This window comes from Lissotriton helveticus, chromosome 3_1 (genome assembly GCF_964261635.1).
Source record: "Lissotriton helveticus chromosome 3_1, aLisHel1.1, whole genome shotgun sequence".
In the NCBI taxonomy this organism is placed as follows: domain Eukaryota; kingdom Metazoa; phylum Chordata; class Amphibia; order Caudata; family Salamandridae; genus Lissotriton; species Lissotriton helveticus.
The window spans coordinates 1565690991-1565716751 of record NC_136061.1 but is presented as its reverse complement, the minus strand read 5'-3'; the positions used below and the strand labels follow the sequence as shown (position 1 = coordinate 1565716751).

The following is a 25761-nucleotide window of genomic DNA, read 5'->3' as shown; positions in this document are numbered from 1 at the left end:
GAATTGGGTCTCCGACTGAAAAAATCTCTGAATTCGTGGACTTGCATCTACAGAAATATGTAGTGGCCCTTCCCTCGTACATAAGAGATAGCAAGGACATTTTGGTCAAACTGAATAACTATCAATGGTCTGACGAACTTTCCTTCGTTACATTTGATGTCGAGGGTTTGTATACCTGTATACACAGGGATGTTGGCATAGAAGCCCTACAATCCTTCCTGGATAGGGAACCAGCTGATAAACATGATTTCAACAACATGCTACTAGACATGACTGATTTAATCCTTAATAACAACTACTTTCTACATGACTCGGTCTGGTACCACCAGACCCGTGGCACTGCCATGGGTTCAAAGGCAGCGCCTTCATATGCCTGCCTGTTCATGGGTCAATTTGAAAAGATGCATGCCTGGAGCAAACGTGCCTCCCCCTGGACCGAACATATTGTGTTCTGGGGGAGGTACATTGATGACATCATTGTACTCTGGTCGGGTTCAACTGAGTCCCTACAACAATTTCACACGTATTTGAATAACAATGAATACAACGTGAAACTTACCATGACACACAACAGAGACATCATCAACTTTCTTGACATTTGTTTTTATGTTAAGGAAGGCGTAATACAAAGCAGCCTGTACAGGAAGGAGACCTCATGCAATGCGGTACTACACGCAGACAGTGCTCACCCACACTCAGTAATCAACAATATACCCTACGGTGAGATGGTGAGACTGCGTAGAAACTGCAGTGAAGAGAAGTCCTATGTCCAAAATCTAGACATTGCGAAAACCAGATTCCTCAAAAGGGGCTATAATCAGAAAGTGGTAGATGTCGCGGTCCAAAAAGCGAGAAATCTGCGCAGGGAAGATACGTTGCTACCTAAACATCACGACACTTCCACTAGAAAGGATCGAAGCATCACCGTCACGACCCAATACAACTCCAATAGCAATAAGGTTCACAATGTGCTTAGAAAACACTGGGACATTCTAAAAATTGTCCCTGGCCTGCGAGAATCTATAACAGCGAGACCCCTCATATCATACAGGAAGGGAAGATCACTTAGGGATAATCTATGCCAGAGTTACATAACAACTCCACGTGAATCCTGGTTTCCATCCAAACCTTTGGGCTTTTATACGTGTGGGTCATGTATTGTTTGTGATGCAGGTCTCAATAAGATCACTAACTTCACATACAACACACCAAACAACTACAGGATAAATAGCTTCATAAATTGCAACACCACACATGTGGTATACGTTCTTGGATGTAGCTGCAACATCATTTACGTGGGAAGTACTGTGCGTGCCTTAAAGTTGCGAATTCAAGAACACAGAAGGGCAATTATGGGCAAAGACAAACGTTATCCTGTGAGCTCACATTACAGTGAGAAACATCCAGGGGATACCAGTTTCTGGTTCCATGGAATAGACCATGTACCACAGGATAAAAGAGGGGGTGATCGAGAACTAACAGTAAGACAAAGGGAAGCCAAGTGGATTTGCCGCTTACGGGCAACACAAAGGGAGCACAATACTGACAATGAACTTCATTATTTTCTTGAATGAAACATCAATGCGACCCCTTACTGCTACATTCTCTACCCCTGGTACATTTGTGCTTCTCAAAATCAGAACATGAACGGTTAATAGTGGCCAGGATTTGCATATTTGGTATATATCTCCGGATCAATCACTTTTTCTTGAAAAAATGGATATGTGTAGGGCAGATTTTGACATATATTGGCCCTTAATGTGAATATTGTATAAATAGACACTTAGGTTGTACTCGTCCCCCTTTCATAGAGACTGATAATTCTCTTATCGCAAATAGTTTGTTGAAGTAGTGATTCTGTAAGATGAATTGTCTCTATGCATGTGGGATAATTCCCTTATCGCAAATAGTTTGTTGAAGTAGTGATTCTGTAAGATGAATTGTCTCTATGCATGTGGAACACTCATGCAATTTCTCTCTTTTTGATCATATTGTTGTTTTTATATATGTGGAACATTCATGCAATGCGCTTTTTTCTGTTTATCTTGATGTTTTCCTTTTTCTGTAACTAACCACACCGAAATTTTTCATGTGTTATTAATATTATTTGAATTTCATTCTGTATGCAAGGATATAGCCACTTCATAGAATAAGTGTGATATCTTTCATGTATTTTTCAACCTCTTCTAACATGGCCGCCATGGCGCCCTAACACTGCCATAGAAGAGCCCTTGCCCCTTCGAAATCAGTTCGATCACCATGAATTGCGTTTTTACGATTCTTTATTTCTTTTTTTGACTACACTGGGTTTCACGTCCTTTTTATTCGAATTTCTTTTTGGGGACCAGGATATCACGAGTTGATTAGCCTCAGTGCATTCTCATCCTTTTCCAATATGGCCGCCATGGCCTTCACAGTTCGCCATGGAAGAATTTTTGCACACTTTGGCAATTAGATCGGGCATATTGATTCGAGCTTCTAGTAATATTTAGTATTATTATGTCGAACCACTATTAACTCACTCTATCGTTGAAGAACAACTACGCTGGCCTATGGATAATTAGATTTAAAACATTACACATACAAAGAAATGTACCTTTTTAAACTCTTAATTTTGGATAGGTCATATATGACCACCACGCATCTTTTATCTTTACCTTAATGATATCGGCAGGTTATTTCATATGTTATTTCACCACTTGCTAAGATGGCCGCTCGTGTGAGAAAGATGGGACAACATAGATCTTCTCCCTATTCGGCTGCATTGCCGGGTAATCACGTGACACAGTCCTGGACTAGCCCTGCCTTTTAAATATGGCGGGGGACCGGCGAACACTGCTTCCAGTATTCCGCGGGGAGGAGCAGGAGATCGCGGACACCCTATCATAGGTATGCCACACCAACTCGATCGATTAGGAACCTTTAGCCCTGGTGACGCCCTTCTGTACCATCGCGAAATTGGTACCTATATTTGTTTTCTAGGTCCCGCGTTGGAAGATTTAAGTTCATCTACTGGTTTGAACTTCGCCCGACGACTAGCTCGTGCTACTGTCCCCCTCGCTACACTGACTGTTGAAGGTACTACAGTTTGATGAGTGAGAGCACATTGTTTATTGTTGTGAAAGTATTTAACCTTTGGAGGCTTGACTGTTTGGTTATAACGGGTCAAAGAGGATAATAACTATTGGATTATTTTTAAGTCACACCACCACGCTCGATTTTATAAATAACTATGTTGACCTGCAGGAGTAAGAGCGAGGAGGGCTACAATGATTGAATCGTTTTTGGTGAAACAATGGATTGAACACCTTCTACTGTTGGAATATGCACGTTCCCTTGTATGAGTGGGGGGAAGGTGATCATAATTAAATCTCTCCTAACTATACTAATGGGAGACAGGGCCACTTCTTAGTTGTTACGCCCAATCTAACAAATGAACTTTATGCCGAGATCCATACTATTAGGAATATGGTGTACATGAATTTTTCAAGAGCCTGATATAATATGGCTCACATATATGTGTTCCCTATGTGTTTTAAATACAGGGGGTTCGAAACAGAGTCTTGCTTTTTTCTCCACACATTGTGGTGGGCCGCCTGTGGAATTACAATCAGAACACGACTTCTGGAACGTTACATCTATACTTTCCAGGTAACATTACCTTGAGCAAATAATACCAACATATTTATTATGGCCTATTTTCGAATCCGTGTAGGACATACATGACCGAGGCCACAACATAGCCCTTAGATTGTAATGAATCTCCGGCTAACTTAAAGGATCCTTTGTGACTTACATCCAAATTGTTAATTTTATTATTAAGAAACAAAAAACTATAATAATCTTTATTCTTATCATCAGGAATATCTGGGCCAATCCACAGACTATACCTTTACGGCATTAATTTTGAAGGTGCTTCTACATCTTGGATCATCGGATTTGAATGATCCTCTTTCATGGTGAGCTTATTCTTTGGCCTTATGTGGTGGCGAATAGGAGTACTAATTAAGACAATCTCTCATTCCCTATATCCATCTGGGCAATAGGGGTGAAATAGTCAGTTTTCAAAGGCTCTAACTAAGACGCCAACCTCGGTCAGTTTGATCTCATATTCTGTGACTCACTTTGTCTTAAAACTTGGGACAAGGGATACTCTACTTTATTTCTTACTTTTGGCTTTTACTTAGCACTACACGTCGCATGGTTGCACAACCTTTTGTTTTGGGTGTACCTTTTTCTCCCCAATTGGCACACGTCGGTGGAACTGTTCTATATTGTATTGTATTATTTTGATTTACAATTTGAAGGCAATGTACTGGTAGGGGGTACTTGCTTGTTAAAGTAACGAACATGCCTTTTGGCTTGAATTTTAGTAAAACTTTGTCTATTGGTGTATCCTCTAGTCAATTTAATGTAATTTGAGTGTTATGTAGCGTATCATTATGTCCATTCTAACACATGGCGAAAAATGCTTATGCATGTTAAAATCTTTTGCAGCCCTGACGAAATTCCCAAGGCACTAATGGGAATGAAACGCGTTGGCTGTGCCTGTGTATTTTAAAAAAAGCGAAAACAAAGAACCCATTAAAGAAAGAATTGAAGATTGACAAAATCGATGGACTTTTTGTATCATTGATTTCACTGAGTGCACCTCTCAACTCTCTTGTAAAACTGGTTCTTATGGACATCCTTGGCGGCGGATGGTGAGAGTGGTTGCACCAATAGAAATTTGGAAACAGAAGAAGTTGACGTGCTAAACCTTGGTCTGCTGCTGTGTGCTTTGGTTCATTAGCACACTTAGTTAATTCCCAGACCACATAGTTGATATATAGGGTGGGTGCCAAAATGCACCCCTGTCGAACCCCGCTTGCAATTGGGATGTCCTTTGTTATTTCCCTCTATCACCCCACCTGACCTGCGCATAATTATTTTCATGCAGTCTGGCTAATAACTCAATGAAACCACTGGAAATCCCCATACTTGCTAGTTCTCTACAGACGTACTCCCGAGGAATCAGATTGAATGCGGCACGCAAATCGACAAATGCCACAGTTTTTGACTACTCAACTGGGAATATTTCCAAAACAAGGAGGGAGAGGTTAAAAACTTGACGTAATGTGCTAATTTTAGCACTGAATCCTGCCTGGGAGGGGGGATAGCTTATTTCCATCCATCCAGAATGCAATTTGTTTAAAACCTGCCAACAAAATATCTTTTGAAGATAATCTAATAAACTAGTAGGCCTGTTGTTTGACAGGCATTCAGCATTGCCCACTTTAACCCCTTTTGTGCGACCGTCGGCTGTTGGCCGACGGGAGCACTCCCTCCTCAGTGCTGCCGTCGGCCAACGGCCGACGCAGCCCCGCCCACCCTTTAGAACGCCCGTACTGCGGCAGAAATACTGCCACGGTTAAGGCTTTAAAGATTAGAATTATTTCTGCCCCCTTCTAGGTATCTGGGATCTCTCCCTCTTAGCTATTGCATTAGATAGAAGATTCACATAAGTAGCCCACAACCAGGGTTCTGATTTATATAAATCTCCTCTTATGCGATTAGGACCTGGGGTCTTTAACGCCTTTAAACTATTAATGCAGAATGGGTGTCCTCTAAGCTAAAAAGATCTAATCAGTCTGCACGTTTTTCAATTTTAGAGTGTCGCCTTCAGGGCACTCATCTACCACATTAAGAGACTGTTTTATAGAGCAGTCCTGTGCATACAATTTGACAAATGTTCTTCCCATCTTTCTGGTGGGATGTTATTTCTTCTAGGGTTAATACTTCCAATTGACCTATGTGCAATGATATGCCAAGATGCCCAGCCATCATTTTTCCTTTAAGGGCCTGGAGCATATCTTGCCAATTAGTATCCTCCCATACTCGCTTAGCCTGGTCAATTGTCAACTTGTTTTCTGGCGTGCTATGCGAATTTCAGACCGATTGCAGCCCATATTAGCACTTTTTAGTGTTTGTTTGGCAAGTTCGCATTCAAGAGAATATCATTTTGGATATTAGAAAGGGATGATAATTTACAGCGGGAGTATTTATAAAAAAAAATACTCTGTAATCTGTTAAAAAGACAACCATAAATATCTAAAATTGGTATAGCCTGAACCTGGGAATTCTCGTAATTAGACAAAAAATATATAAGCCACTAGTATATCACAGCATGGCGATTCACATTAGTCATAACCTTGGGCCAAGAGACTCTTCTGCAGTTATTGCCCACAGTGGGTTCGGGGACCACAGTGCAGTAAGCGGAAGACGATCTCCTGAAGTTATCCCCAAATAGTGCGACAATCAGGGTTTGTGGTCACTGCCTGTACATACCTGAAACACCATGTCATTAAGCTGCGGGCAAAGCCTAACCTCCACCCTCCCCCTTAAACGTGGTTGCTCTCTTGGAGTCAGATCAAGTTCTAAATTACATAATCGCAAGCTCCGCCCTACCACCACAGATGCAATTTGTAAGGTCACATTAGAAAAATAGCGCTGCAGCTTCACATCAAGACTAGGGATAACCTATAGCTCATCCTCCTCCTCTGTTATAATATTAGCTTATTGTGAGGGTTCAAACGAGGAGTTAAAATCGCCAGCTACGACCACTTTTGCCTTCTGCTGATACTGAGCGATCAGGTCATTAAGTAAAGATCTAATCGGTGAACCACTACTACTGGCCATGGGCCTGGCATAAACATTCAACAACACCAGATTAAGTCCTGTTGGAAATGTAAGCAGTAGCCCCTTGAAATCAGGATAATCAATGTTCAACAATTAATGGGTAATCGCAGAGTGGAGCTGAGCAAGTCCCTACCGAGCCCACAATGAAGGACTTAATGGCAGCTATCATAGATTGACACCCTCTCCTCAGGGGTGACGCTGATCAGAGCAGATCTCACAAAATATAGAGAGATGGTCAAACAATTAGAGATAACCACCGCGAGTCTGGTGCAGGATACCTCACAACTACAAACAGACATTGGGGAGCTTCAATCATTCCGCAAATACGCGGAGGACAAGCTGGATGATTACGAGGGACGGTTGCGACGCAACAACATCCGCGCCCTTGGCGTGCCAGAGAAATCGGAGGGTCCCGCTGCTTACCTGTTCATTGAGGAACTGATCGTGACAAAGCTACAACCGAAGGGATTTTCTAAACTGTTCTCCATTGAGAGAACCCACAGAGTACCTGGGGGTCGCCCAAAGCCTGGCCCCCCGTACAATACTGGCCCAGCTACTCAACTATAGACCGGGATACAATCCTCTAGGCGGTGAGGGTTGCTCCTCCAATCCACATAGACAACTCGGAAATCACCTTCTTCCCCGACTTCACCCGAGCGGTGCAGGTGCGGCGACGCTCCTTCCTCGATGTTAAGCGCAGACTGAAGGAAAAACGTTTCAAGTATGCCATGCTCTTCCCAGCGCGCTTGCGAGTTGAACTAGACGGAAAAACCCACTTCTTTGACCTCCCAGAGGTGGCATCCGACTGGCTTGACAGTCTTAGAACCTCGCCAGAAAAGAACTCTACCGACCATTGATCTCCGCGGCGATCTCTCATGGAGGGGCCTTTGCTGCTTTCAAAACGCTTTGCTTCAATCGTTGCTGAAACTTGAGCCGCCAGCACTCGGCCCATGCTGGTATTGAACCTACATCGACATCTTGGGAACTTTCATAATTGGTGATCCTAATATCAGACATGTCCTGCATCGATAATCTGTGATGGTAGGCGGGGGAGGCGACGGAACTCTGAGGCCTCCCCTTGTGTTTTTCTTTCAGTAGAATAGTTGGGCGACAGGCACTCTGCATTTAAATAAACATGGGCAGTTCTAAGCCCAGGGAGCAGGGTGGGGTTTTTTTTATAGGGAGGGACTGTTGTTGATTTTGTTTATGGTTTCTTTGTATTATCTTGACGGTGCGATGTATACACATGACCCCGCTAGGGGGGACCTGGCGAGCTCTCAATGGGAGTACAGTACAACAGGGAAGTCAAAATTTTAAGTTGGAATGTTAATGGATTGGGGGACAAGATCAAGAGGAGTGTTGTGTTGCAATATATTAGGAGGCAATCGCCAGACATTGTGTTACTCCAGGAAACACACCACATTGACAAAACATGCAAAGCAATGCACAGATGGGGATATTCGATGGTGGCACATGCGGGTTTTACCTCTAGCTTCAGGGGAGTAGGCATTATGCAAAAAAAGTAATTTCCTCTCTCACTCACCTCTACATACGTAGATAACCGGGGCAGATACGTTGGAGTCACGGGCTCCTGGGAGGGCAGACCCATCACATTTATCTCAATATACGTGCCCCCGGGGATGCAGGGCTCAACATTCACTGACGTAAGTGCTATACTCTTGACGTTGCCTGATGGACACCTGGTGCTCGGGGGGCAACTTTAACTCAATAGTTTCAGGCGCTCTTGACAGACACCCCCACGCGCGCAACCGCCCAAGCCGCTCATGTGTTCTCCAGTTTCTTAGAGGCGATGGGGCTGATAGATGACTGGAGGGCATACAACCCAGATAAGATACAACACACCTTCCATTCAGGGGCGCACAACAGCCTATCCCGCCTTGATGCAATACTTGTCCCGGCTTCACAAATCACTGACATTCATGAAATCCGCCATCTGGCAAGAGGTATCTCCGACCACTCCCCTCTGTGGGTTCATTTAGTTCTAGATCATACACAGGTGGGAAGGGTCGCCCCAATAAACCCCTGGTACCTCAAGAACCCTAAAATACGGAAAGGCCTAATTAAAGCTATCGATGAATACTTTTTGGAGAACGAACACACAGTTGACTCCCCCCAAACACTCTGGGAAGCTTTCAAAGCGGTGGTCCGAGGGCAGGCCCTTTCCTTGATGGCAGGCTCCAAAAAAGACAGGGTGAAGGAAATCTCCGACATAGAGCAGAAGCTATACCGTTTAGAACAGGATGTCACCTCAGATGCCAGACCTGAAGCCCTCCACTCCCTTCGTCTGCGACAGGAAGAACACCGGGCGTTTGTCACCGACCGTGCCAAACTACTGGGACAGGAAAGGCTGGGACGTATATATGACTGAGGTGACAAGGCCGGCAAATTGCTTGCCTGGTTAGACAAAAGAGAGCAGGCCAGCAGACTCGTGCCAGAGGTCAAAGGCACTGATGGTTTCCCGGTGACAGATCCTCAAGACATAGCCAACCACTTTGAAGCTCACTTCCAAACCGTGTATAGCACAGTGGCGCCATACCCTGAAGCAGACTTTATTGATCTTATTAAAGACATTTCTCTACCGAAACTCTCAGACTTCACATTCATGGACAGTGCAATAACTGCTGATGAAATAGCAACAGCAATAAGAACGCTACATTCTGGGAAAGCTCTGGGCACAAATGGCATTCCAATCGAGCTCTACAAGCTTCGACCAGATAAACTGGCCCCCTATCTTAAGTCTATGTTCGAAGACAGCCTTAAACAGGGATCATTGCCACATGACCAGAGAATTGCTCCAATAGTCACAATCCACAAGGAAGGGAAACCCAAAATGGAGTGTACCTCCTATCGGCCTATATCGCTGCTGAATGCAGAACCCAAAATTCTGGACAAAGTACTCGCTACCAGGCTGATCAAGGTGATAGGTGATCTAGTCCATCCAGATCAATCGTGGTTCATGCCTAAAAGAAACACTGCTCTCAACCTACGCAGACTACACGGAGTCCTGGGCAGAGTGCCGACGCTACGAGAGGATGCCGTTGTGGTCGCCCTAGATGCCACTGTGGCTTTCGATACACTGGAATGGCCTTATCTTTTTACAGTACTTGTCAAACTGGGATTTGGGCCAAATTTCTGCCGCTGGATACGACTGTTATACAGCACGCCGCTGGCCCAGGCAGTAGTAAATAACAAAGTCTGAACCATTTCAACTCAGCCGAGGGACCCGTCAGGGGTGCCCCCTTTCGCCCTTACTGTTCGCTTTGGCCCTTGAACCACTCGCAGCGTGGATCCGTAAAGATGTAATGATCCACGACATGCGCTGGTCGGCGTACTGGAAGGACTGTATCTCCCTGTACGCTGATGATATTTTCCTTTATCTCAGGTCCCCTAAGAGAACCGTAATAGCAGCCTTTGACATTTTAGATATTTTTGGTAGGTATTCTGGGTTTTGCGTCAATTGGCAAAAATCACTTCTGTATGTCCTATGGGTAACTTCTTCCCCTTTGCCCCGAAACTGCCCGATTCCAGTAGTGTCAGATGGCTTTAAATACTTCGGCATATTTATATCTCTAGACCAATCAACTTGATACGCCCGCAATCTGCTCCCCCCACTGCAATGGCTCAAAAGCAATATAACACATTTGAAGTCACTCCTGCTTTCACTATTAGGCAAGGCTGCATTATTTAAAATGATATCTTTGCCCAGTTTCCTCTACGCGCTGCAGAATTCAGCCGACCTTGTCCCAAACTCGTACTTTAAAGATCGTGAGGGACGCCTTAAAGACCTCCTATGGGGAGGGAGACCACGTATCACTATGAAAAAGCTGACACTTAGCTGGTATGATGGAGGAACTGGATTGCCTGATTTTAGAAAATATTACTGGGCTGCTCAACCATTGCACATATGGTCACCCTGAGAATCCGGAATTTCTTATGGATCGTTGGCTTTTACCCAAAGGGACCTTTTCAAGAGCGCTATATTGAACACCAAACAAATACCCGCTCACCGAGCCCACTGCACACACAGTTAAAATCTGGCAGTCCGCTAATAAATCAATTGGCTGGCAAAACAAGTTGACGCTGGCCACACCCTTGTGGGTTTCAGAAAAACTAGGGTATATGGGGCACTCAAGAGGATTTGACAAATGGGACTGTGACGGGGTCCCTCCTCCGAACACTGAGCAACTCAGCAATTGGTGGGAAACAACCTCCCTTTCACCCATTACCTTTGGTTCCCAACAGCTGCCTGACCCCACATGGACGGAAGAACAGGAATCAGGTTGGCCGAGTGAGAAGTTGGACGGAGGTCCCTTTAACTCCTCGGCATGGACTGACGAAGCCCCGCCCATCGGCAGGCCGGAAACAGCAAAAGAGAGACCGGCCCCGAAAACGACGGACAGCTTATCCCTGGAGGAGCGAGGAGGATCGAGAGCGGAGAGCAGAGGAGAGGCCAGTGAAGGAGACCCGAGACGAGAGGCGTGGAGCGGAGGAGCCGAGACGAAGCCAGGAGGCCCACGGACCTAAGAGTCGCCCCGTCATGCACCCAAGGGAGGGGCATGGCTACAACAGGTATGGGGCCGGGTAGCGGGTTGGGTGGCTCAGCACGTACCGCCGACCGAATAGTTGTACAGTCCCTTGTAATTTAGCCCCCTCCAAGACCCTTCCCAGCACGAGCACTCCCTCACTGCGTGTACAGGCTGAGCACCTTCACCGGTTGTTACCTCACCCCCGGCCCTAAGAACTGTATGGTCGCGTATGGCTGCCTGACTTCCGTTTCTCTTTTGTTTTGGGCCCACCTGGCGTGATTGGAGACGAAGAGAGAGGAAGACAGCCCCGTGGATCCTGTGAAGCAAACTGGAGCCACCGCGAAAGCCGCCCTTTGACTCTGCAGCATTTGCCCGGGAACGGATAACGAGTCGGCAGAGACGCTGCTATATAAAAATAAAGCCCTCTTTAAAAGCACTGTTAAAAGACTCTGTCTCTATCATACCTTCTCCACCCCTGGTTAGTTCCCAGAGCCCCGAATCCGACATAGAGGTTTTCCCTGTCCTGGGACAGGGACTTAATAGGTATTTTCCATGTCAAAGACCTTTGGCATGCTGGGGTTGTGAAACCCTTTGACACTCTACAAACTCAATATGCCCTGGCGAACTCCGAATATTATCGATACCTACAAATCAGACACTCACTGCAAACAGCAATTCCTGAAGACTTGGCTCCGCCGGACACCTCCCCACTAGAGGACAGACTATTGGATGGCCATCTGCCAGGTAGAGCCATCTCCCTAACATATCGGAAACTCATTAACAACATCGACAACCCCCTATTGAAGTTGCGAGACAAATGGACTGAGGACGGAATAGAATTAGATGACGAAACCTGGCCGGAAGCGGTCTCCTCTCCCAAAACAGTCGCTATGCCAGCGAGACTAAGACTGGTGCAGCTAAAGATCCTCCACAGGATTTAGATTACTGGTCCCCAGCTGGGGCATCTGGGTAGGCTTACAGAAGGCTCTTGTAGGAGGGGATGCGCGCAATTCGGCACGTTCATACACTTACTATGGCACTGTGAGCAAATTCAGGTGTACTGGCGCAACATCCACATGGTCATGAGTGAAGTGTTGGGGGTAGAAATCAGACCGGAAGCGCCCAGGTGCCTCCTTAACATCTGGGAACTTACCGACCTCAACACTTATACTACGAAATGGGTCACGCTTGGCTGCATGATTGCCAAGAGAAATATCGCACAGCTCTGGGGAGCCCCACACCCGCCCACGGTTGTAGCCAGGGAACAAGATCTTGACTGGTGTATGCGGAGAGAGAAAACAGTCTATATGGCCAGGGGTTGTCCCCGCAAATGGTCCATGGTTTGGGGCCCCTGGAACGCACATCAGGGTGATATATGTACCCCTGCCCGTGAAGCTGATGAAGATGACCCTCCCCCCCATCCCCGTGAATTTCAATGAACTGTGCTGCTGTTGCTGTATTGTACATAACCTGATTTTACTATCCCCCCTCAATTGATTCTGTTAACTTGTACCTTTATGTTGGGATTGTTTCATAAAAAAGATTTACAAAAAAAAACAATTAATGGGTACATGCATTGTCAGTTTCAATCAATATCAGTAAGCCTCCCGCCGCCCGCCCAGAGTTCCTTGGGTGTGATTCTTCCACATTAAAAGTTAAAAACTCAAAAAAGACTTTGTCCACAGCTCAGGTCTCCTGAAACAGACGAGCATCAAAATTCCTAATACAGTAAGACCATTCTTGCTCAATTAGCTTTGATTTAACACCAGCCAAGTTCCAAGAGATTAATGAACGACCTTCCTTATGAACGGGATTCCGCAGAGGCGCATTACTTTAGACCCCTGTCTCCATAGCACTTTAGGTTATTTTCTCTTAGCTTTTTGTTGACAGAGGGTTCTGTATAAATGTTGCCACCCTCAACTGCCTAGAGGGTGCCGTGGGGATTGTTCTTCGCCTGCTTGCAACATTCAAGTCGCTAACCTGAAGAATTCCAAGAAGAGTGCTCAAAGCTCTGTGGATTTTCCTTTCAGGCCGCAGAGCATTGCATCGTGACATGTGCAAACATTTAGTGATTGCAGAAGGGGGAGCAGTCAAAACTATCTGCATGGGTGTAGTGGTTTGCAGATTCAGATGATGTTCCACCTCGCACAATCTACATAGCCTGATTTCATTCCCTTCACTTCTTCGATACCAGTATGCCTCAAGTGGAATCAGGCCAAATCTTAATTTAATTACATTTGTTTTCATGTCCTTGGCCAGGGTGATCCTGGGATGTATAGATTGATAGCCCAACTACAGTGGGCCTCTTCTTTAAGTGCTTTCATGTCTTGGTCCAGAGATATTCGCTTTGCTTGCTTTATCAGCAGTTTAACTATAGGTTTTGCAGGGTGGTCTTCAGCCCATATATTGTGTGCTTCTAAATCTATCAGCGAACTAGTCATGTACAGACTCCAACTTGATTCTGTCCCGCTTATCACTGGCCATAGAATACATTTTTATGAGGGGTCTTGCTTTGCTTTCATACAGCAAGCTGAAAACCTTGCATTTAGTGTTAGTTGTTTGAAGGTTAGATCGAAATCTAAGAGTACTTGGGTGTCGATTGTGCAATTTGGAAGGGCATAGCGTTTCCAGTAACTGATGACTTGAGCTCTGTGTAGCCATTTGGCTAATATACCTCGGAACGTAATGGCATCATAAGAGATAGTGAGGAGCAGTTTGCTAGTCACTACCTTTAGGAGCACGTGTGAATGTCTGCTCTGGATTGATTTATTTAGTTTACAAAAACCCAGGTTAAGGAGTTGGCGGCTGCTTGCCGGGAAAGTATGTGTGCTGTGTGTCACTCCAACTGTCCAGCCCTACGCCGAAGTATTTATATGAGACGACCTTCTCTCTGGACCCTTGGAAGAACCATGCTCCACTCTGGATTATCTTGCATCCGGCAATCATAACATCTGTTTGCGCTTTGTCAGTCTGCAGTTTGTTGTCTTCACAGTATTTGGCATGATGTCAAACAGTCTCCAAAGCCCAATTTGTGTCTGATCTAACTGCACAATGTCGTCAGCCTACTGCAACAGCTGTATTTTGGTATTTTCTTGGGGAATGCTCTTACTTCTTCTAGGTAATCTTTAAAGTTGGCCAAACACAGAATGAACAGTACGAGGTGCTTGCGTATGTTTCCACCTTTGTGGATGTAGCCCAGCCGGGGAAAACTTTCACTTTTGCCCATGAGCCTGTATATATTGAAATAAGTAGGAGATGGAATACCCCATTTATTAATATTGGCCACAGAGCTTGCCCTGTAAGATGCTGTTGAAGGCTTCAGCGAAGTCAACTAAGTTGAGGTAGAAAGGTTTATTTTTTCCCCCGCATAGCTTCTTCTAGCAGATGGGAAATCCAGAGCAGGTGGTCCTCGATATGGCAGCCTTTTTTAAAAACGTTTTTGGAGTGGGGGAAATCAGATTTTATTTCTTTAGCCCACTTTTTCAGGTCTCTTTAGAATATTTGTGTAGCATTTTCCCTCTATGTCCAGTAGTGCAATTGACCAATAGTTCTCTGGGTTTATACCACCTCCTTTTTTGTAAATTATCACAAAAATGTAAACTCTTCAATTTTCTGTGTTTGATAATCTGAGGAGGTAAGTTTAGAAGATAGGAGATATTACCTTTGCTCAGTTTTTGGGGGCCCATTGTATTATAGCTGCTGGAATGCCATTGGGGCCACGTGCCCCATTTCCATGCAACTGGTCACCGCCCCCACAAACGCAGCAGGAAACGCACTTTACCCAGTCTTTGCAGAATGAAACTGCGTCTCGTACAGACCACCACTGCATCCATTTCTTCATAGAACCCACCATACACTAGCACGCCCACAGCCTCCCCAGCAGAAGCTGGAATAAAGTCACCGAAGACCAGCTCACCTCTACCCTCATCAGAATACCACCAACACCAGACGCTAACACCGTGGCACGCAACCTCCAACGCTAGATCACTAACTGCGCCAACACACTTGCCCTCCTCAAAAAAGCCACAAGACGCCACATCAAGTAAGCTGTTTCACCCCTGCACTCAAAGAATCCAAGCACTCCTGCCAACGACTCTAAAAGACATGGAGGAACAACAGAATCCCAGAAACACGCACACCTAAAGAGCAGCCACCACAGCACACCATCAACTCATCAAATCCACAAAGAAGCAATTCCTCCAAGACAGAATCCTCTCCAACGCTGAGAACACCAAAGAACTCTTCTCCATCATCAAGGAATTTGCCAAATCCAACAGCGTAACAGACGTCCCACCCTCCCAAGACATCTGCAACAGACTCAGTACCTTTTTTCACCTCAAGATTAAGATGATCTACGAAAACGTTGACAACCAAGCCCTCCGTACCGCTTTATATCCCACCCCCAGCAACACCACCCAACAGACCCTGCTCACCTGGACCCCTCTCACCACAGAAGATACCCTAAAGACAATGAAGCGCATCCACTCCGGAACACCCTCAGACCCCTGCCAACCCCATATCTTCAACAGAGCCGCCACGGCCATCGTACCTGAACTACGCCAAACTATCAACTGCTCCCTCGAAACCGCCACATTCCCCGATGACTGGAAACACGCTGAAGTTAACACCCTCTTGAAGAAACCCTCCACAGACCTGAGGGACCTCAAGAACTTCTGGCCCATCTCCCTACTTCCATTCGCAGCCAAGGTCATCGAAAAGGCTGTCAACACCCAGCTAGCAAACTTCACTCAAGCCAACAACGTCCTGGACATCTCCCAATCCGGATTCCGCAGCAACCACAGCACCAAGACTGCCCTACTCTCCGCCACCGAAGACATCCCCTCCCTCCTGGACCAGGGCCAAACAGCAGCCCTCATCCTCCTGGACCTCTCAGCTGCCTTCGACACAGTCTCCCACTGCACAGTAGCCACCAAACTCCCCAACGCCGTTATCCGCTGAAAGGCCCATAACTGGGTATGCTCATATCTCACAGGCATGAACTCAGCGAGTCAGACTCCTGCCCTACCTCTTGGAACCAACAGACACCAGATGTGGTGTGCCTCAGGGATCCTCCCTCAGACCTACCCTCTTCAACATCTGCATGGCCCCCCTCGCAACCATCGTCAGAAACCACGGGCTCAACATCGTCTCCTACACCGAGGACACCTAGCTCATCCTCTCCCTCCCCAAAGAACCCAACATCACCAGACACAACTTCCAAGACAGGATGAAAGCCGTTGAAACCTGGATGAAGAAGAGCCTACTTAAACTTCACTCTGAGAAAACAGAAGTCCTCATCCTTGGCTCCACCCCCTTCGCATGAGATGAAACCTTGTGGCCCCCGTCCTCAGAACCCCCCCCCCCACCCACCCCGATGGACCACACACGAAACCTTGGCATCATACTTGACTCATTGCTCACGATGAACCACCAGATCAACGCCATATCCTCGGCCTACTTCAACACCCTCCACTTATTCCAAAAAACATTCAGATGGATCACATTCAAATCCATAAAAATGGTCATGCACTCCCTCATTAGTAGCAGACTGGACTACGGCAACGCCCTCTGCGACGGAGTCAACAAGAAAGTACTCCGCAAACTCCAGACCGTTAAGAATGCTGCAGCCAAACTGATCCTAGACATCCTCCGTCACAACCACATCACCCAAAACCTCAGCGATCTCCACTGGCTCTCCAATGAAAGAAGAATACCCTTCATGCTCCTCTTTCATGTACACAAGGCCCTTTACAACATCGGACTAACATACCTAAACAACCACCTCTCCTTCAACGCACCCAAGATACCCCTCCAATCAGCTGACGAGATGGGAGGAAAGTCATTCTCCTAACTCGCAGCCAAGGCCCGAAAGGACCTCCCCCTCCACTTCCGGCAAGTCCCTACACTGTTCCAGTTCAGGAAGGAACTCAAGACCTGGCTCATCCGGATGACCCCAGCACTCAACAGAGCTGCCCCACTCCCCCCAGCGCCTTGAGATCCTCGCGGGTGAGTAGCTGCGCTTTACAAACCCCTGACTGACTGACTGAAGGAGCCAATCACCTTTTCTACCGGAGTTGTGGTTATTTTTAGCATTTGCTCACTTGCCTCCTTGCTGACGTTCGTGGTCTGAAAGCTGATTGTGCTGGATTATTAAATAAGTTCTTAATATGAGCTTCCAATTGTACTGGGGTGATGTTGACAACTTCTGCTGGAAATGTGGCTCGTTCCAAGTCAGTTATCAATGACCAGAATTTCCTCTGGTTCTTTGAGCTAATATTATTGTGTTCTTTTACCCATTTATTTGCTTCTTCCTCCTGCAGTTTCCTGTAAGACATGCTTATCCCATTGACTTTATTTTTAGAGTGTTTATTATCACTGTTGGTCCTGCATTGTTCTCGAGCTTTGGTTAGTAGCACCTATATTTTGCTTATGTCCTTGTTGAGCTTCATTAATTGGATGTTATTTTCCCACTGCTTGCTTCCGCAAGCTCTTTCCTGAATCATGCATTCTCGCTTCGGCCTGTTGATGGAGTGGAGCCCATCAACTCCCTGGATCTTCAGTGGTTGATACCCCTAACTGTATTAATTCGGTGGTCCACCAAAAGCACAACTACAGGGGTTTTGGTCAGACCCCAGTTCGAGAAGTAACTTGAGGTCAACACAAATAACAGTAAAATATTAATGGGAGTGAACATTGCACTGGATGTGAAATTAATTTCCTAATGTTTTTACAGTAACATTTGCAAAAACGTTCACGAATTTCTAGGTGCAAGTTAATCCATATACCTTGGACCACAAATGCAATTTTGCACTCTATGCTTTTAATTGTTATGTTTGAAGTCAGTGGTTGTTATTTCATCACCATCAGAAAGATGATACACTGAATCTGCCTACCTTTACACTTGAGAACTAAGACCAATAGGCCTTTAGTCCACTGAGCAACCTCACAAACTAATGAATGCACACATACTAATTCAATCATACTAACTTGACTGACCTTTCAATATCAACCAAGTTATAATTTGTCTTGAATAGCTTCTAAAGTAACTTAAAATGGACATAATTAGTATTAGGACAGAGTTTCAGTTTTGTCATTGGAAAACATAAATATCAATACCTGTTGTTTTTCCTCTAAAAAAAATCTTCATATCCATAACTCCAGTTAATTGGCTCACTAAAACCTCTTTTTCTGCTCCGGTGTACTTTGAAGCTCTGAAAATGCTAAGCTGTGACCAGTCATCCCAATAGATTTCATTCTGTAAAAAAAACATTGTAACACCAAATTACATCAGAAATGGAGACAAATAACATCATTCTGATCAAGACTATGACCAATTCAAATGAAACCAAAAACATTGTTAAAATACTTGAACATCTAAAACAAAACAAGAAAACTTAACAATAAAAGTGGAACATTAAGTTACACAACTGCTCTAGAATCCTGTAAAGCATAAGCAGAGAAGTTCAATGTTCTTCAATCAGGAAAGAATGCAGGATGCAGTTCTGCCTAGTAGTTCTATAAAAAAAAGTGCATCACTTATTTAGTCCAACTAACAATTGATTCTGATCACAAAAGGTCACACAATTTTGTAATAAAGTTTAATTTCCAAAACATTACGAAATACACAGTTCTCTCAAATCCACGATGCCTTCTAACTCATCACACTGACATTTCACCAGAAAAGGATATGTAAAATGATGGCACTAAATAAAGAATTACCTAGGCAGCAGTTCATAATCTATGGTCCGAGGACCCTTGAGGAGGCACAAGAAATACTCAGAGGGTCCATGACTGGTTTACAAAATGTAATAATATTAAAATTAATAAGGTATATACTAATAAAGAAAGTAAACCTGAAAATTTTAGAACATTTTCCATATCGGATTGATAATTATACAACATGTTTCAATATTTGAGCACTTGCTTCGTGTATACTTGTTTGTGTATTTTTGTGCATTACTTAGAGGTTCATTATTTTGGAAAGCAAAAGGGACCCCAATTAAACAAATGCGTTTGCTATGTGTAGGGAAGTACAACAAGTTAGGAAAATGGACATTAGCAAACATACAATATACAGCTTACCTTAGCTTAAAGGGTGCCAACAGAGTGAATCCACAAATAAATATTTTTTATGAATAAAAAGTGTATCTTTATTATATTCTTTTGATAACTTTTAAGGAAGATTTTTAAATTAGTCAAAAATGTAAAGTACATTACAGTATATCATTATTTACAATTGCTTGTCATCAACATAACCCTGAACACAAAAAGTAGATGCATATGATGATGGCTAGCGGCAGAATATGAACTACGCGCGTTTCGGCACTGCTGCCTTCATCAGGACACTGTCTTTTAGCATCAATTCTGTTTAGTCTTTCAGATGTCTGAGTAGTGATAATCAGACAAAAGATGAAATGGTGTATGCGTTGAATGATAAGGGTACAGCTGGACACTGGATATTCTTTTTCTTATAATTTTGGCTAATTTCTCAGCTGTCTCATCTATTTGAAGTGACCTCAGTTTAGTCCAATGGGTGGATTTATTTAGTCTGTACTTATAGATCGAGATTATTTTCTGTCATCACTGGATTTACTTTCCGAGGAAGTCCTATTAGCGATGAATAGCTTAACAGGTCTTGGCAATTAGTATGGGGACGCCTAGCGGTGTATCAATAATCCGCCAGCAGATAGGATTGTTTGCAACTGCCCACTTACGATAATTCGTGGGTTAGGCCTCGCCTTCAATTAGGTGATTCCAACGCTTTATCGAGCGGCCTTCATTTTCGTGTTAGTTTGTTTATCTTCGCTTATCTAACGCTCGAAAAACCGCCATCCAAATTCAAATCATAAAAAAAAGGCTTAGGTGGGAGTCCCTGGCTTCCAGTAATGACTATGTAGGGATCCCTAGATTCCAGTAATAATTCGGGAATCCACAGAAGTCAAAAGTTAAGAACCACTGACCTAGGCACAGATTTTCTTCTTTTTTTTTTCCAACTGTTTTTATTAACATAAAATTAGCCAGTACGGTAGCAGGTTAGCCTTACACATAGAATGGTTTACATTGTGAAATCCAAAGACAATATTACAGGGAAAGAGTAATGTGAAGACACGTCACAATCCCTACCTCCCTCTCATATTGGCGTTCAATGCCAGACCACCCCCGGTCAACTTTAACATGAAATAACGGGAGTGTCAGCGATCCTTAGAAACTTCTACATTCTAAACTTGTGTATGGGGGTGGTTTTCACCTATCGCCTCCTCTTCTACTTCGAGGTTGTAGTAATTCAACCAGGGGCATCCTCTTGCCTTATGTGTCACCTTTTCTACAATCATATATATGTCCATGCTTGCTCTCCATTCTGCTAGTGTGTGTATGGTGGGTGCTCCCCAGTATTTAACTATGTCCCTTTTGGCGACTATTAATCCTAGGTTGCATAGTATGAGTTTATGATGGGGCAGATCTATTTTCGTGGGATTCCTAGTAGTATGTATTTAGGATCCATGGAGAGCTGTGCCCCTAGTATCCCGTTCAGTTCTCTTAGTATAGGGGACCAGTAGCTTTTACCATACTAGCATCCCTAAAGTGTGTGTATATATGTACAACATTCTATTTTGCAGCGTAGACAGGTCGGTGTCTCCAGTCTCCTCATGGCATATAATCGTGCCCTATCATAATATACCCTGTGTAGGATTTTAAACTATATAAGGCTTAGTCTCAACTTAATTGTCACCTCGCTTGGGTGCATCAAGGCTGCTTCACAGTCAATGTCTTCTAACTGTCCTGTGGTGTCTTCCCATTTGGACCTAAGGGATTTCAGTTTATCTGGAATATTATCGATTAGGGTTTTGTACGTCCATGAGACCGCTTTATTGGGTATCTCTTCTTGCAATAGTCTACCTTCTAATGGTGCATACTCAGGGATGTCAGAGGCGTCTAATACCTGCGCCCTCCAGGCGTGTTCTAGTAGTAGATATATGTATCTTTGAGTATTGTTTAGTCGATAATCGGTTTTAAGTGCGGTAAAGGAGATCAGGTCGCCTTCTTTTAGAATATTTCCCAGTCTGGAGATCCCAACCATATCCCAGGGACGGAAACCCTAAAGCCCATTTATTTCTGGTTGTTTCATGGCTTCCCATAGTGGGGTTTCCCTCGTCAGTCTCTTGTCCCATTTCATTTGTCTTTCTGCCCCTTCCAGGCTTCAATCGTCCTCTGTGTGGCGGGCAGCAAATTACGGGTTCACCTTCCTCCATTAATGTAATGGAGATATGTGTATTTCTACAATTGGAGCCTATCATCAGGCACAAGCAGGGTGATCTCCTGGTGCTTGACCCTATTTGTTGATGATTAGCAGGTGTGCTGCCCTGTAATAGGACAGTATATTGGGCAAAGCAATCCCCGCATTATATTGATTACTTTGTAGCGTCTGTAGTGCTACTCTCGAGTGACCCCCATTCCATAGGAGTGAGCGTAGTTCCTCACTTATAATTTTGAAAATCGCCTCCGGAATTTTGCAGTATCAGTATGTGTTTTGCAATATGTAGAGTAGTTTGGGTAGTGAAATTATTTTATACATGGTGGCTCTACTCAACAGTTTGAGAGGAAGCCACCTTCACCATCCCACATCTTCGCCGAAGTCCGCAAAGACCCGCTTGATGTAGCGGTTTAGTCATGCTACTTCATTGGTGGAGATGTAGAGCCCTAGGTAGCAGAATCCTTCTTGGACTATCTGTAGGTGTCCTGGTAGTTCATGTGTGTCTATGATTCCCCCCACTGAGTAAAGATTTGATTTGTTCCAGTTTATGTTGTATCCCGCATGGCTGCCATATTCCCTGAATAACTGCAGTATTACTGAAGTGTTGTGTCAGGGTTAGTGATATACAGTAGGATGTCATCAGCTTATAACGAGATCCGTTCATCTCTCAGGAGTCCTGTTTCGTCCCTAAAGCCACTCAGTGTGGGATGCATTCTCACTAAGCATGCCAAGGGCTCTAGTACCAGGGCGAATAATAAAGGGGACATAGGAAAGCCATGTCAAGTACCTCTTCGAACTGGGAAGTACGCTAACATCGCCTGTTTACTCGAATTCTAACTCCCGGGTCAGTGTACAACAGTTACACCCATGTCATGAAGACAGGGCCGAACCCAAACTTTCTTAAGACCTGTTGCATGAACGCCCATTGGAGAGCGTCAAAGGCTTTCTCTGCATCCAGGGAAAGAAGCACATGTAGGGTTGTCCTATTTTTCACGGTATCAAACCAATAGTCCCGATGCCTAAGATGAAAGCTTGTGACTCATTTAGGCATGAAGCCTGATTGATCTTGATGAATTAGAGATGTGATCACCGACAACAGGAGGTGGTTAGGATAGAAGCAAAGATCTTAGTTACAATATTGAGTAAAGAGATTGAGCTATAGGACCTGCTATCTATGGAGAGTTTCCCTGCCTTATGGATCACTGCCACTGTGCCACTGCATAGGTTTGACGGGAGTGTTCCTTTTTCCTGTGCCGCTCGGTACATATTATAGAGATGCAGGCCTAGTAGGCTAGCATTGCTTTTAAAGAATTCTGTTGGGATCCCGTTCAGGCCTAGGGTTTTCTCTGATTTTTGTCCACTGATTACTTCTAGAACTTCCGTCAGGGTAGGTTCTTTTTCAAGAGTTGCTCATCCTTCCTGGGCATGGGTGGGAATATCTACAGTGCTGAAATAGTTTGTTATTTGAGGGTCATCTCCTAGTGGCCTGGCTCGGTAGAGCTCTGTGTAGTAGCGGGCAAATGCCGGTGGTGTTTCATGCGTTTCCTCTTATTCCTGTATCATGGTCACTCATCTTCTTTCCCTCTCTTTCATACCCAGCCAGGCCATAAGTTTCCCAGCTCTATCAACCACTTCATAAAGTCGGTGGTGTGAAGCCTGTAGTTGGGTCTGTGCCTCCCGGTCTACCATGGCTTGGAAATCCTTACGTGTTATGGCTATTTGGCGGAGTAGATGTGTGTCAGCCCCTGTTCCTACCTCTTTTTCCAATTCCAGGAGTTTTTGCTCCAATGCCTCAACTTGGCAGGTCTCCTCTGGTCTCTTACGTGCTATTATGTTTTGTGCTCTGTCCCGTAGTACCGTCATGTATGCCTCCCATGGGGTGGTTGCTGAGGATATCGAGCCCTCGTTTTCTCGGAAGTATAGTTCGATATCTATTCGGATATCCCTAGCAATTGTCTTGTCCTGTAAGTTCCAGGCGTTCAGTCTCCAGTCCCGCCGTGATCTGCGCTCTACCCCTCCCACCATCAACCATAGGGGTGATTGGTCAGATATCCCCTGCGCCAGGTATTCCACCTTCTCCACTTTATGTATCTCTCCAGCTGGGGTAAAGAGATAGTCAAGTCTGGAGAAGACCCCATGAGCCCCTGAGAAGTACGAGTAGGTGCGGTCGGTTGGGTGATGTCAGCGCCAGAGGTCCAACAGGCCCAGGGAGTTTATGAAGAAGGCCAATGGAGTGGGTATGCATGTCCCTGTATTTGGGTGTGTTCGGTCAATTTGTGAGTCTATCACATCGTTGAAATTGATGCCAATTATGTGTATGGAGGGGCCATACTCCAGAAGTACTTCGCCCACAGCGTCTAATGTTTGGCTTTGGAGCCGTGGCAGAGCATAGACGCTAATCAAGGTAAATTCTCTCTGGCCCCAATGTCCTTGGACCGCGACAAACGTACCATTTGGGTCTGTCCATGTCTTGGTTATGTGGAAGGGAGGAGTCCTTTCAATTAATATGGGGACTCCCCTAGCTCTTGAGGAGAATCCTGCATGTGCTAGTGTGGTGTAGGCCCCTCTTCCCAGGAAAGCGCAGTGTGCAACTATCAGATGGGTTTCCTGGAGAAGAATGATGCTACGATTGAGTCTCTGAAATATCTGGTGACCAGTCACCTCTTAACTTAGTTCCCCAATCCGTTTACGATCCACGTCAGCACAGTGTATCTTCTCTCACCCATTATGTATATATAACCCTTCCCTGCCATTGCTAGAGGAGGCCTCACGACAACCTCTCGTTCCTCTACCTCTGCCTATGGCCTTGGTGCTACTTCAAGTGGCTAAAACCAAGAGAACCATGTTCTAACATGTTTCAGTTTGGTCTTGATCCCTCAACATGTCCCCCCACCCTACTCCCTCCCAATTCCCATGACCATCTCTTGAACAGTCAACTTGGCAACAGATGCGTAGGTATAGCCTGAATGGTATAGTATTCCCCCCACTCTCCCATGATTAATTAGTAGGGCACAGATTTTCTATTCCACAGGCAGCAAACAAACAACGGTTCTGCAAGAAGTATGTCTGCAATAATACCTCACCAAATGTTTTCAGGTAAACTGTACCGGCAGGTGAATGAAAAAAACATACAATGACAACACCTTTCAGAACCTACCTTAAACACGGCTATAGCATATGGGTGAGGCAGACTGTCAAGAATGACCGATCTCTGCTGGCCGCTGTAGTCAGTACGTTCAATTCTGTCCATGTGTGCTTCTGTCCAATAAATCCACTTGTCGTCCACAGAAATTCCGTTGGGCCACGTGACTCCTTCTGATACAATTCGATTCACAGATGAACCATCCATGTCACTTCGGTAAATGCCGTGTTTGAAATCTCCCCAATCAGTCCAGAACATAATGCTAATTGTGTCAATTAACAAGGTATTAGAATGGAATTGGAGATTATGATTACAATTAAGAATATACATACTTATCTAGCTCAGATTTCTATGGTTTAGGTTCGCTTAGCAACTGCGAAGTACTATATCAAAGCCTGAACAAACAGTCAAACACTTGCATCTTTCGTAAGGATACCAACCCCTGATTGGCAAATACTTTACTTTTTTATATCAGTTTTCACAATATAACCTTCCTTTGCAATAACCTGCCCATAAGATATATAATGGTGTGTTCTGGATTTTTTGTTCTAATTGCCACCCCCTACACTCTTCGGTTTCCTTTTTAATCCATAGTGTTCATCACACCCAGCTTTAGACCACCCACAATTTAGAATATCAGCCTGGACATAAATGATCTGCAGCATATTACCAAACAACAAGAACACTACCTTTTTTGAAAGACCTGAAGCTAAATCACCCAAGAGGCTTATGTTTAAGTCTATAGGCCATCAGACGTGTCTCAAAACATCAGTGGTCTAACTTCATTTTCAACATCAAGAGAAAAAACCCATAGAACAAGTTACTTCTCTTTAATTGTACTCTTTCTGGTAGAGGTTCTCTCATTGCAAGTTCCTCACCTTTTTATTAATTCCTCCGGCATCGAACTGGATCCGAAAACCTTTGAACAGTAACTCTGCATGCCACCAGGTGGCGTTGCGCATCTCCAACAGACGCAGTTCCACTCCAGAAGGGGCGTGCAGGGCCAGTCTAGGCACTACTCCTACACACTGACATCAATCACTTTCGAAGTTGTCAGTGCCCTCAGATACCGAGCCACAATAGCAGATTGGGTTGATCTGCGTGCAGATTTCTAGACTTGGGATCTTCTTAATGGACAGAGT

The 25761-nt window shown here is 44.7% G+C and overlaps 1 protein-coding gene across 1 annotated transcript in view; it reads right to left on the bottom strand.

Annotated features, from left to right (window-relative positions):
• The window catches only part of SORL1 (sortilin related receptor 1), an 852839-nt gene that overhangs the window by 449276 nt on the left and 377802 nt on the right, over window positions 1–25761 (bottom strand). The window contains exons 20-21 of the mRNA XM_078682321.1: window positions 24635–24881; window positions 18342–18480 (exon numbers count right to left, since the gene is read on the bottom strand). Coding sequence (XP_078538447.1) covers window positions 18342–18480; window positions 24635–24881 — 386 coding nt within the window. The remainder of the gene's footprint in view (window positions 1–18341; window positions 18481–24634; window positions 24882–25761) is intronic.